Consider the following 13,267-nt stretch of genomic DNA (forward strand, 5'->3'; position numbering starts at 1 on the left):
TATTTGAATACCATAACTTGATTACATCATTTGAATACTGCTATAAATATGATCTTTCATATTAACTGGCATTATTTTTGTTAAACAGAAAGCTGTTCTGATCTCACTATTTGCAACTCTACATGAAGCAGTTACCAGTTTGTACTAAAAAAGATTGCCATTTTGTGTCTGTTTGCGTATGCGTTTATACAGTTAATGCTTAGAAATGTAATTGACACAGTTTTTCCTTATTCTGCAAATTACTTCAGACATTCTGTTGGGATCTATGGATTTCACTAGCATAATAGATGCTAAAGGTTTTGCAAAACCAACTGAGTGGCTAGAAGCTGAATTTCTGAAGACTCTGCAATTTTCCTATTCTTAACATTCTACAATGTTTGTAGGATAAATCTTTAACAGCAGTTTTTAAATGTAATAATATTATTTACTAATTTAACTTGTTTTTCAACAGGTATGTTCTTAGCTGAGATGATTGAGAAATATTTTGTGTCCCCCACTTTGTTCCGAGTCATCCGACTTGCCAGAATAGGTCGAATCCTGCGTCTCATTAAAGGCGCTAAGGGAATCCGCACTCTGCTCTTTGCTTTGATGATGTCTCTTCCTGCTTTGTTCAACATTGGCCTGCTGCTGTTCCTGGTCATGTTTATCTATGCGATATTTGGCATGTCCAACTTTGCCTATGTTAAGAGGGAAGTTGGGATTGATGACATGTTCAACTTTGAAACATTTGGCAACAGCATGATCTGCCTATTTCAAATCACCACATCTGCTGGCTGGGACGGTTTGTTAGCCCCAATTCTGAACAGTGGGGAGCCGGACTGTGACCCTCACAAAGATCATCCGGGGAGCTCTGTTAAAGGAGACTGCGGCAACCCTTCCGTTGGGATTTTCTTCTTTGTCAGCTACATCATCATATCCTTTCTGGTAGTGGTGAACATGTACATTGCTGTGATTCTGGAGAACTTCAGTGTTGCTACTGAGGAAAGTGCTGAGCCTCTGAGTGAGGATGACTTTGAGATGTTCTATGAAGTCTGGGAGAAGTTTGATCCAGATGCAACACAATTCATAGAGTTCAGTAAACTATCAGATTTTGCAGCTTCATTAGATCCTCCTCTTCTCATAGCAAAACCAAACAAAGTCCAGCTTATTGCAATGGATCTGCCCATGGTAAGCGGTGACAGAATTCACTGCCTTGACATCTTGTTTGCTTTCACAAAGCGTGTCCTGGGGGAAAGTGGGGAGATGGATGCCCTCAGAATCCAGATGGAAGACCGTTTTATGGCAGCCAATCCTTCTAAAGTCTCCTATGAACCAATCACAACCACATTAAAGCGGAAACAGGAGGAGGTATCTGCTGTCGTTATTCAACGTGCTTTTAGGCGTCATCTTTTAAGGCAAAAAGTCAAAAAAGTTTCATGTATATTTAATCAGGATAAAGGTAAAGATGAGGATGATCTGCCCACAAAAGAAGATATGATTATGGATAAACTAAATGAGAACTCCACTCCAGAGAAAACAGATATGACCCCATCCACAACCTCCCCACCATCCTATGACAGTGTAACAAAGCCAGACAAGGATAAATATGAAAAAGACAAATCAGAAAAAGAAGATAAAGGTAAAGACAGCAGGGAAAGTAAAAAGTAACACAGAATTCTGTGATAAACTGTTTACAGCCTGAGAAAGTATGTATTTGTGTCAACAGGACTCCTGTAGGAGGAACATGCCAAACTGTCAGTTTTTACATATATAAATATATATATAATTATATATATATATATAAAAGGTCAGTGCCTATAACAAGACAGTGACCCCTCGTCATCAAACTGCAACTCTGTAAAACAGGGTAACATCTTGACAGGAGGTTGTTGTTTTTATTACCAGCTGACACTGCTGAAGAGAAGATAAAATGGCCAATCAGACTGTAGGGATCGGTAAAAAAAAAAAAAGGTGCGAACCTATGAATCTCTGTGTTTAACATGAAACACTCAGTATAAAAATTGTATCCACTGTTTGCATTTCAACAGCCACATTTGCCATATTTTTACAAAAATCAGTGTTGGTGAACTTATCATTTTTTAATTCACAGGTTGTTTACTATTATATGTGACTATTTTTGTAAATGGGTTTTATGTTGGGGAAGGGGTTATGAGAACCAGGTGTTCTACTCTCGGATTCTCTATAATGTACAGACAGAAGTGATTTGCATGAAGGCATGCTGCACTTGTAGTTCATGCATGGAAAAACATGACGTCGCACAAAGCAGCAGAGTCTGACTACTTCCATGTTTCAGGGTGGCTCTATATTTTGAGGTGCTTAATAACAGTATCCATCTAGTATCTCATCCAGATAAATTTTAATGTGCCTGTAAAGTCCCATAGAGTCTACAATAATAGAACAGATGTTTTATTTTTTCATAAGTCATTTAACTGTAGTTGAATGAACTCTGCATAAAAAAATTGAGTGAGGGACATGAAGTCCATTTTTAAGTATTCTTCTGTGGAAAATAGCTTACCTGAACTTGGGAAATTTAATTTACCAAAAACAAACAAACACAAAACTTAAGAATTATGAAGTTGTTCTGCTTCACCCTGCAGTATTGTTTAGCCATCTTCTGCTCTCAGCAAGGTTGACATCATATGTGTTGATTAAAAAAGTACCGTCTATGTAAATAGTTATTTTATCCTGTGGTGCATGTTTGAGCAAACAAATAATGACCTGTGCACAATATTTATTGCATCAAATATGTACCACAATAAGTGTAGTTTGCAAGCTTTTAACAGCTAATATAAAGTATTCTGTACCATTATAGATAGTTTGGAAGCTATCACTGATGCATGTTTATCTTGCCTTTGCTGCTGTAATTTTTACTCCTTCCACTGTTAAAAGTCTAATATGGGAAGCCATATCTCAGTGGTTAAGTGAAACAAATTGTTCAATCAGTCATCATTCTTTCATGACATCAAGCAATAGTTTGCAGCTATTGAAGAGCTTCTTGCTTTGCATTCTAAAATTTTAAGTGAATACTGTACGGTGTATAGTCAGACTGTACAGGATTTGTTGCAAACTGCTCAATCTGTTGAAAATACATGGATAGAATTTTCTAAGAAAATATAAATATTGTAAAAATATCATTTTATTTTATTTTTCAGCGTTTTGTACATAAAATAAGAAATGAGAATTATCTTCAGGTTGATGTCACTGTCACTTTTATTACTTTCTATCCATAGCACTTTTTAATTCAAGAACTTCACAAAATAAGAAACAAAGGAGAGAATGGGGTAGCTTTAGGTTTCTGCTTTTTTATTAGTACTGTATTTTTGCACACATTTTAATGTGAAATACATTTCAAACTGAGTCCAAAATGCACTTGCTTCCAAATAGATATAACTTGTAATTGAAATGTGGTGGGGAAGATTTGTTTAAAATTCTAGCACTGCCTGCATCAGAAGTTTCAAGGTAGTCTTTTTATTCATAAAATCTTTACCAGTGTTTGTTTACATAGACTATTCTTATTCTTGTTGATTCATGCTGCACTAGAACTGTTCTAAATATAATATGGGATCCACGATGTTTTTTTTTCCTTTTTTTTTTTTTTTTTCCCACAGGGATTAAATAACAAACTTGTATAATTAATCACATCAGGACATTTTGTGTTTCTTACACAAGCAAAAATTTGATGTTGACTCCTCCTTTTACAAAAAATATTGACTTGTGTGTCGGTGAACTGCATGCAGGAAAATGCTATTACCATAAAGACCAGTAAACCACATTACAGTTGAGCCAAAAGAATAAAGACTTCATTTTTTATTGTATTCAATTGTTCTGTCTTTGTTTTCATCACTAAAAACTATTGGCTCCAAGAAGTGCTATAACAATAAAATGTGAATATATAAAATGTTAGAAGTAGGGAATAGTGACTAAAACTCAATAATAAAATTGTGAAAGGTCAAATATTGAAGCTGTACGCTTTGAGGAAGATCTTTACTATGATTTCCATTTACTCTCATCAGGTTATTAATCCTATTAAAAACTATTATAGAGTAGAATAACATTTATGTACACGATACCTAAAACCCTTTTTCATATCAGGTATTCTGAGACAACTAGAAAATCAGATGTTAAAGAAACTGGCTACCAAGGCTACAGAACAGTATGTATAATTTCAATGATATTTTACTTTAGAAATCGCTTTGTGTGTGTTGTAAGGAAAATTTTGTTATCTACATAATTTGTAAAATATTTATAATTCATTATTTTACTTTAAGGCATTAGGGTGTGGAAACATGCAGAAACTTTGCTGGAACTTTTATTAAAGCATCAAATTCATACCTTAAAAAATAATCTTAGCGTGCTGAATGCAATTACAATTTCAAAATACAATAATATTAATTTTATGTGGTGAATTTATACACAGTGCTTTTCACTGCAAAGGAGCTGGCATATGCACTAAGTGTTGTGCATGTACCTGTGGAAGTGCTGGTATGAGAATGCAGAAGACAGGTGTAGAACACACATTGCAAGTGTGGTGGCAGTGGAACTGAGAAAAAAATTGCATTTTGGGGGAAGGAATATGAGTATTTGTTGTGTCAGTCTGGTCGTGCAAAGTTCCTAATTGTATCTCAACCTTATGAGATGTCTGGATGTATGTATCAAAGTATTTCTTCTCTCCCAGGAAAGCTTCCTGTGCTTCCTATACAGAAACAAAGCAGTTTTCTGTAAAATGTGTGTATATATACATACATACATATATATGTATGTATGTATATATATTTAATTACAAGATATGGCTATCCTCTCACTGTATTAAAATGAGCAAGAGTTCATTTACACTCTTGCAGTTATCTGTGATCCTGTAAGACATGGACTTAAAAAAAATAGCATGTGCAACACAAAGTAGGGGAGCCAAATTTTTAGGTTGCAGTCACAGTTGAGTGCTATTTAAAATAAATAAATAAATAAAAATTCTCTGTTGTAAATTTCAAGTACCATCTTGAACAAATTAAAAACTAGGCAAAATCTCAACCTTGTTGCTCCTCTGGGCACAAGAAGGAGCCTTTGTCTTGTGATCCCAGCCTGAACTTGTGTACATCTCTGTGGCACATCAGGACAACTGCACATGCCTGATCACGTACGTGACGTGTCTTACCCCTGAGTGTGGACCCGAGATCAGGGCAAAAACTTCTGGATGGGCTTTGCCCCGAATGGAGCAGGAGGACGGCTTCTTTCATCTCGACTCTTACAGCTTTCAATCACTAATGGTTTGTTGAGATTTTTAATTCCACACATCAGTGGCGCAGCGCTACTGTAGCGAGCTATTAGGCCGCGGTGTTGCAATTAGATTTTCCCCTCTGCCAGGAAAACCTCAGTGCTCAGGATAGGGTCTAAGAAAGGAAGGAATGTGAAAGCCTGAAATCCCATCACCGAAGCACCAACGTTACGACCGGTTCGTTGGTGTTGTGGCAGGAGAGCCGTGAAAAATAAGCAGATACACACACGTCTGTATAGAGGATACCATTCAAGAACCGATCCGTGCTTCCTGCAGTGACTTGCACGCACCAGGAGCCTAGCGCCAGCACCAGCAGCGCGCTCGGAGCAGGCAGGCGTGCTGTTGCTCCAGCTCCCCCTTGCCCAGAGGCTGGTCCCTCTGCCCCGCCGCCGCTCCTCAGCCCTCCCGGCTCGGGCACGGCGCTGAGGCGGGCGGGCAGCGGGGCCTCGGCACCCGCCTGCGGCCGCCCGGGGCAGGTGAGGAGGCGCGGGGGAGCCGGGCGGGGCCGGGCTGAGGGGAGGCGCGTGCGACACGTCCGGGGGCGGCCCCGGCTCTGGCAGCGGCGTCTCGAGCCCAACGGCCCTGCCAGGGCGGCGCGTGCTGGAGGCGCGAAGCGGCGCGAGCCCAACGGCCGGCAGCGGCACTGGCACCGGCGTGAGGTGGGGCGAGGCGCGGCGGGGGGAGCGGGCTGGAGGAGCCGAGCCGAGCCGGGTGGTGCCGTGCCGTGCCGTGCTGTGCCGTGCCGTGCCGTGCCGTGCCCGGCGGCTCTGGCACCGCTCCGTGCCGCTGTGCGCCGAGCGCCGCCCCGCACGGCTGCGAAGTCCGAGTTGGCCGCCTTTGTCTCGTCAGTGCGGCGGCTGGAGACTGGCACCTTGGAATCAGGCGTGTGGGAGGCGTAACGCTGCGAGGAGCTGGAGCGTTGCCGCGTGGTTACTCTGGCAGGCGCTGGGGCGAGTGAAGAAAGGTACGTGAGCGCAGGTGGTGGCTCCCGGGCTGCTTCTGCGCTGCTCTTGTGGGAGGGCAGCAAGCTCCAAGAGCTGAGGGCTCTGAAACGCTGCTCTAAAGCCTGGCTGCAAGGAGGGGTCTGCTCGTCCTGGACGCCTGCTCCTGGCTGATGATTTGTTTCGGTATTTTACCTTTGTGGTGTTTGTCCTGTGAAGCGTGGTTCAGGCTAGCTCGGCAGCGTACCTCACTAGTTGAAGACAAGTCACTAAAAATTGCAGCTATTGTTTGCGCAAGATAGAAATAGATTAAAAAACAGAGACCTTCAGAGATGGTTTCTGTTTATCTCCATAACTAAACATCCTTTATTTTAAAATGTTCCTAGGGATCTTAAGTGTAGCTCTTCAGATCCATTTACTCCATCTACCCTGAGAGAAACACAGCTTTCACCTGTGTGTGTTGTGAAGTGGGTTGGCATTAGGGAAATCTGTCTGCAATTTGAGTGAAGTGGGCTTGGTCTCAGGCACTTTCAGGAACATAAAGCAGTCAGATACCGGCTGTCATCGCATGCTACAGGAGCCCTTATTTATGAGATTCAGCGATGAGTGTTTACAGCTTGCAGTTTTATGTTATTGTGAATTTATTGCTGTCTTATGCCTAACTGTTTAGATTTTGGATTCTGACAGGTCCTTCTAATGACAATATTAAATAATTTCCGGCCTTCGTGATTGCATAGCAATAGCTGGGGGAAATAAGCAATAACAGCTGCAGGATATTGTAATTGTATTGTGATAACACATGTCCGCTATTGTAGAATGGTGTAATTTAAAAGCAAAAAGCCTTGTAAAGAGGATACAGATCTGAACACAGCCTGGTTTTGTGCTTGTGACGCTGGCAATCCAGTAGCAGGAGTAGCAGCACCCAGCCACAGGCAGATGTTACCCTGTAACCACCGCGCTGATGTAACCCATCGATCTGTTTGTGCAAGATGGAGAGGAGAGTAAATGGGGCTGAACCTTGCCGTGGCTTCTTTTTTTATTTATTTATTAATAGTGAAATGTAAATAAGGGCGTCCTTACAGGTGGTTGGTAGTGACTAATTTAGTGGAACAATGAATTGATGAAGGGGGAGGGTTGATGACCCTGGCAGTGAAGATGTCTGCCTAATGTCTGTATGAATCTGACAAATGCCGAGCATCCTTATTACTGAAATAGTGACTCATCAAATAGGTACAGCTTTAAGTGAAGGACTGATATACACAAATAAAATCTAGAATATTAAATATTTTCCTGTTTTATTTTCCTTTTTTAGAATTGTTTACTGTTACTGTAGTATACTGTTACTGTAGCATACTTTGTGGTATTATATCAGTTGGATTAGTTACATTAGTTGGTTTGTTAGTCCACAGTTGTTCTTGCTTCACCAATTTATCAAAAGAATAGTGCCATGCTATTGTGAATATAAATTTTCTGCATTGCATTGCACATGGTATTATATTTATTATACACGGCATTATAAATATTGCAATACCAAGTATTAAACACTGAACTCTTTCATTTTGTTGTTGTAAATGACTTGATTTCTTAAGCTCGGTTTAAATATATTTGCAGATTTTCCAACTGTAGTAAGGATGCGGGTATTACCCCATCCTTCAACCACCCTGTTTATTGCATGGCTTTATCATGAAAAAAAACAAACACCTGTTGCCTTTCCTGGATGAGCTCAGTATCCATTGGAGATGACTCCCACTGCTCTGATCGCCCTCAGCAGTTTGATGGCTTATCTGAGGACTTCATGAGACCTGCATGGTTCTGTGCCAGGCTAGGTAGACCAAGACAAGAAGGAGAGGGGGCATGACTATGTTTCCAGATAGCTACCCAAATCTGCACTCCGTGTGGCATGAAATGAAGAGTTAATCAAACTAAGTGGTTTTGGTAGTCCTATATTCTGTATAATGTGCAGCCTGATAAGCAAGTGTGGTTTGAACAGATAAAAAAAGAATTTATTTCCTAGTTAATAGCTCTTCAGAACTATCCAAAACCATGAGCCAGTCTGCAGATTACACTTGCACTTAGTTTACAAGATTTTTTTTAGAAGTATTTTGCTATAATCTGATGTTTAAGTAATTGCCATGTTAAAATAAAGATGTATTTAATTTATGTGTATATTTAGTGAGACTACTTCTATATACAAAAGCAATTTCTGCAGATAATGTTCTGCAAAACTGTTTTCTCCAGGGTTCTTCCCCACTTCATTGTGCTACAAACCAGCACAGAGGTAAAATAATTTTAACAGTATTTATATGTAATATTTTTTGCGCAGTGTTCTCAAGACGTTTTACGTCATTACACATGCTTGACAGAAAAATAAGTCTAGCATTTCTGTAAGATTATAATGGGGTGCTGAAAAGGGCATGTTTGATTGCATTGTGAATTCCATGTTATTACATAGATGCTTTGATCAGCGTTTTTGTTGTTGTTGTTGTTTTATTCACGCTTCTGGGAGCTGTTTGTGCTCAAGTGGGAATTGCATGACTCTGATTTTTTCACTTTGCTTTGAAGTGACAACAGCATTCTCAAAAGGGATGGTTTTCTATTCTAGCAATCAAACGTTAATTTTTGTTACCTGGTGAGAACACAGGTACAAAAGCAAACTGTATGTATAAGTAACCTTGAAATACTGCTTTAAACAATTGTATTGTAAATATTGCTTTATGTAATCTGTTTTATGCAATACTCTTTTTCTTGTGTGTGCTTCTCATCAAGTGCTTTTTTTTTTTTTTTTTTTTTTTTTTTTAAAGATCTGTTCTTTTTCCTGTGTACAGATAGACTGAGCAATGTAAATCAGGAGTACACATTTTGTACCAAGTATATCTGGGAAAGAAATGTACAAGCTGTTATTCTTATGTTGTACATAGTACATCTTTTTAAACAGTACTTTGCTTAGCTTATTCTGTATAAATGATAGATATATATCATCAATTTTTAGTGGAAATTTGGTAGATAATTGTGGGGGAGAGTATGGAAGTTAGATCTGAGGAAGCATTTTATTTTCAGGTTGAAAATACACGAGCATTTTTGATAAGAAAACCAGAACTAGCGGTAATTTCCCAGCAGACATGTTTCTGTTACAGCCTTGCTATGTCATGACTGACTTTTTTTGCAGTTCCCATGGCAACAAGGATTTTTGATCTGCAAAACAGAACACTGTGTATGGTTTGAGGGGGTACACATTTTCTTTATTACAGAAGCAATTTTGATCCATGAAAGGAGCTGATCAGGCTCCCTGGTGTCCTGCTCCCATCCCCCCTTTAATAATCTATGTTTTGTTTGTATGATTACATGTAAATGTGAATTCCTTTTTGACAGGAATGTGGTTACCAATTTTCATTTTTGTCATAGTATAGGAGATGGTAGAAAATTTGTAATGGCTTGTTGTAATTATAGCCTGGAAAATATGCTCCAGGTGGAGTCCTGACAAGCAAAAAGCCACATTTGTAAACATCATATATGCATAGAAAACACTGAGAGTTAAAGCTGCTCGGGATTTGCATTGGCTTCCACTAGTATCTACTTTGGCTTGATGGACACTGTTTCCAAGATGAATTGATAAAACAGCTACTTTTAAAATGGACTTAGATGCTTTAACACAAGAATCCTAAAATAATATACGTAGTTCACATACTAAAATTTGTGAACAGTGGTGGTAATCTTGTGTATGTTTTATGTGTATGCCTACCCCTCATCTTTTCAGGTGAATATACTGATGACTTTGCTCAAAATAGTTTATGAAGGCTGAGGGCAAAGATCAAGGTCATGATCAGAGCTTTGGCACTTCCCGAATGCTGGTCCTGAGGTCTGAAGATGCCCTGTTGGCTGCAGTGTGTGGGTGATGGAGGTGGCGGGGCACCACGGTTTCTCCAGTGTTCCTTTTCTTGGGGTAGCTGAGAGACACCCCTTTGTGAAAGACCTTTCACTAGTGCTGTCACCTGAGTGTGTCTGAGCTTGCATCAAAAAGTGGCATACATGTGAGAGAGAAACCAGGGATCACACCCAGACCCGTCCATGACTACAGTGAGACAGCATCAGGTTTCTCAAATGAAGCCTAAACTGCCCTAAAATTTCTGAAATGATTGATTTTTTTTTTTCCTCTTTATTGACCCCCTAGTGGATAGATTAAACAAGGTAGGCGCGTGTAGTTTGGATCTCTGCGTCGCTCTTCTCTTGAACAATTCTTGAATCAGTTTGGCACTGAGGTTGAGTGGTAGCTTATAGCCTGCAGCAGTGTCATTCAGAATGCTTTACGTGGCTTTTGGGTATCCTTACATTTGGGGATTCAAGAAAATCAGGATATGAATATTCAAAATTTGAACATGGGTATGCAAAGCTTTATGGTTACTGACAGCATCTGGTAGTGTATTGCGTACCACCTCTGGAAACAAACTCATTTTTGCGAGCTTGGCGGTTTATTCTGATAGCGTAATACTAGGCGGCAGAGTTTTTCACTGAACCATTTGTCCAGTGCTCCCTAAAAATTCAAGAGAAGGTAATTGCTGGCTCAGGTGTTATGCTTGAGAAACGTGTAAAATCTGGGAGGAAGAATCCCTTAAATGCAACTAAAAAATAGAAAGAGTTGTGAGTTGCAATCTCAGATCTCTTCGGCTGTATGTGGAGAGGCTGCGGTGCTGGTGGTTGTGTGGAAAGCTGGATGAGTGGGTCAGGTGGCTGGCATCTGCCTTGCTGTTGAGCTGCAGCAGAGGAGGCAACAATACAACGCTGCGGTCACTGACCCTGGGTTGTTCTGGGCTATAAATCCTGCGGTTGCAGCCTCCGCTGTTCCTCAGCATGTGCTGTTCACGTTTAAGGGCTTTTCAGCTCATCTCTATCACCATCTGCTCCATAATGGAAACAGAGCAGTTTTGCTGTATGTGAGCCCTTGGCCTCCCTGAGTAGAGGAGGAGGTGCGCAAAGCCCTGGTCTGGCCCTGGGAACTTCATTGTCTGTTTGGCTTTGTTGGGGTGCTGGGTGCTACTCACCGGTCTATCATTGTGGGTGGAAAACAAAGTGAGGTAATCTCTTATGCGTGGGGACATACATGGTTTTTATACTATGTGTGCTTTCATGCTCGTGTATGAAATACTACACACCCTAGTATGTCTCTAAGTGGAAAAAGGAAACCATAGTCCATCTGTGGAACACCTTGTCAGCAGGAATATATTGGCACCATTTGTCCTGCATGGGCAATTAGAAAAGCAGCAGCAGCATTTCTTAACTGCGAGTATGCACTAGGTGTCAGTGCATGATTGCACCGAACTGGTGTTTGCATGGAGAGGTTCATTATGGTATCTCCCTTATGGATAGTGATTTTAAAGAAAATTCCTACTTTGTCTTCAGAATGTAGTGTGGCTTAGCCACACTACACCTTAATTCAATCCTTTTTGTTTTTAGGAGTTGTCTGATAAAAATGTTAACTAAAAAGAAATCATACTTAGTGCTAAATAAAGGTAATTTAAAGACTTTCAGCAGTTCATGTGTTGATCATCATCTAGATTTCTTGCCAGTATCTGGTATATTACTGATGAAATATGCTACATGATTCTGTTTCTGATCTTGGGTATGACTAAAATTCCTAATAAGATGAGGGAAAATCAGTTTTTATAATTATGCATTGTTTGTAGAACAAACAGTCAATTATTTTCAAAACTACTGTTTTTCTTACTGTTTGTACAAGATTAAGTCTGTAAATATCAGCTGAGGTGGAAGAAATACCATGAATATAGCTAAAATTGCTTGGTGTTATGGAAGAAAATGTTTTGTTCTCTTGTTGTATACAGACACTAGAATGGAAAATCACATTCATTAGGATATATTTTAATGCCTAAATTACATGCATCTCAGTATTAGGTTATTTGACTTTTAAACAGACTTAAATTCAGAATATTTAGCCTTGTTTTAACCTACTTCTAGTGATAGATGACTAGAGAATGTATATTTCATATATATTCAATCAGCATTTGTTTAGAACTTTAACTTGTTGCAAAACATTTTATTTCTGTTTTGTGTGTTGAAGTATTCAGTGAGAACAGTGCATTAGTAGGCTAAAATATCATAAACAGTCAAGGCTAAAATATCATGAATGGTCACTCATTTGATAAATATTTGAAATGGCTCTCCTGTATCTTCCATTTTGTACTCAAATTCTATTAAATTTTAATCCATAACAGTGAATGGTAAAAAAAAATTAACATATTACTGTCTCATATGTAATGTATGGAAAGGCCGCCTTTAGCATTGCTCCATGGTACCATAAGGAAGTTGTTAATGCCCGTGCTAGTAGCTTACAGAAGTTGATTTGTTTATAAACACACGTTTTTCACTCACACTTGATATTATGTTGCTCTGTGTTCTGTGCGGAACATGAATATTGATGTGACTGATGGCTGACCTTCAGTATTTCCCCTATTGTTGCAGCTGTAAAAGAGAACTGTTGTTGGTGTCATCTTTGTTTATTCAGTGACAGGACGACACTTAACTGTCAGATACTTTCTATCCGTCCATTCGTCAGACATAAAGGCCTTATTTTTTTCCACACTGATTGCCCTCTGGTTACATTGTATAATGAGTTTTAAGCACTACATCTTTCATCAGGGGATGCAGCTACCTTTCTAGCCATATTTTAAGACAAATTCTGATCTGGCTTGCATAAGGAGGTCCATAAAAAGTACCACTAGTTAGTAGAGATTAAAATAGTGTTTTGCTCCCTATATACTCCCTTACACAGACATACTGAATATAAATGCATATAACAAGTTCTAAATATAGGAGAGTTTGAGTGACTTGTCACTGCATGTGATTCCTTGACTTTGTCTCTGGACACTGAACAAAAGCCCATTCTCCAGCTTCAATTGCTCATTAACTTCACCAGAATTATTATCAATTCACAATGATGCGGAATAGAGCAGACTCTGTCACTGTTTTAAAAATTGCCCTTAACTAAGGCTTAAGAATTAATGCATAGGAAAGGCTGATTTTTGATTGTTTGCTTGTTTCTAATGTC

The 13,267-nt window shown here is 39.5% G+C and overlaps 2 protein-coding genes across 14 annotated transcripts in view; both read left to right on the forward strand.

The window, feature by feature from the left end:
• The window catches only part of LOC101802174 (sodium channel protein type 2 subunit alpha), a 77,658-nt gene extending 73,843 nt beyond the window's left edge, over positions 1-3,815 (forward strand). For all 8 annotated transcript variants that reach the window (XM_072040864.1, XM_072040863.1, XM_072040867.1 and 5 more), the window contains one exon: positions 452-3,815. In XM_072040864.1, the coding sequence (XP_071896965.1) occupies positions 452-1,647 (1,196 nt within the window). In that variant the 3' untranslated portion in view covers positions 1,648-3,815. The remainder of the gene's footprint in view (positions 1-451) is intronic.
• A 1,799-nt stretch (positions 3,816-5,614) lies between these two features.
• CSRNP3 (cysteine and serine rich nuclear protein 3) overlaps positions 5,615-13,267 on the forward strand; it is a 102,459-nt gene continuing 94,806 nt past the window's right edge. For 3 of the 6 annotated variants that reach the window (XM_072040887.1, XM_072040888.1, XM_072040889.1), the window contains exon 1: positions 6,269-6,396. In XM_072040887.1, the coding sequence (XP_071896988.1) occupies positions 6,384-6,396 (13 nt within the window). In that variant the 5' untranslated portion in view covers positions 6,269-6,383. Of the gene's footprint in view, positions 5,746-5,784; positions 5,929-6,118; positions 6,234-6,267; positions 6,397-13,267 lie in introns of those variants that run through there. The other 3 variants (XM_027462031.3, XM_072040886.1, XM_021272053.4) reach the window with 3 other exon arrangements.

Source organism: Anas platyrhynchos, chromosome 7 (genome assembly GCF_047663525.1).
Source record: "Anas platyrhynchos isolate ZD024472 breed Pekin duck chromosome 7, IASCAAS_PekinDuck_T2T, whole genome shotgun sequence".
Taxonomy (NCBI): domain Eukaryota; kingdom Metazoa; phylum Chordata; class Aves; order Anseriformes; family Anatidae; genus Anas; species Anas platyrhynchos.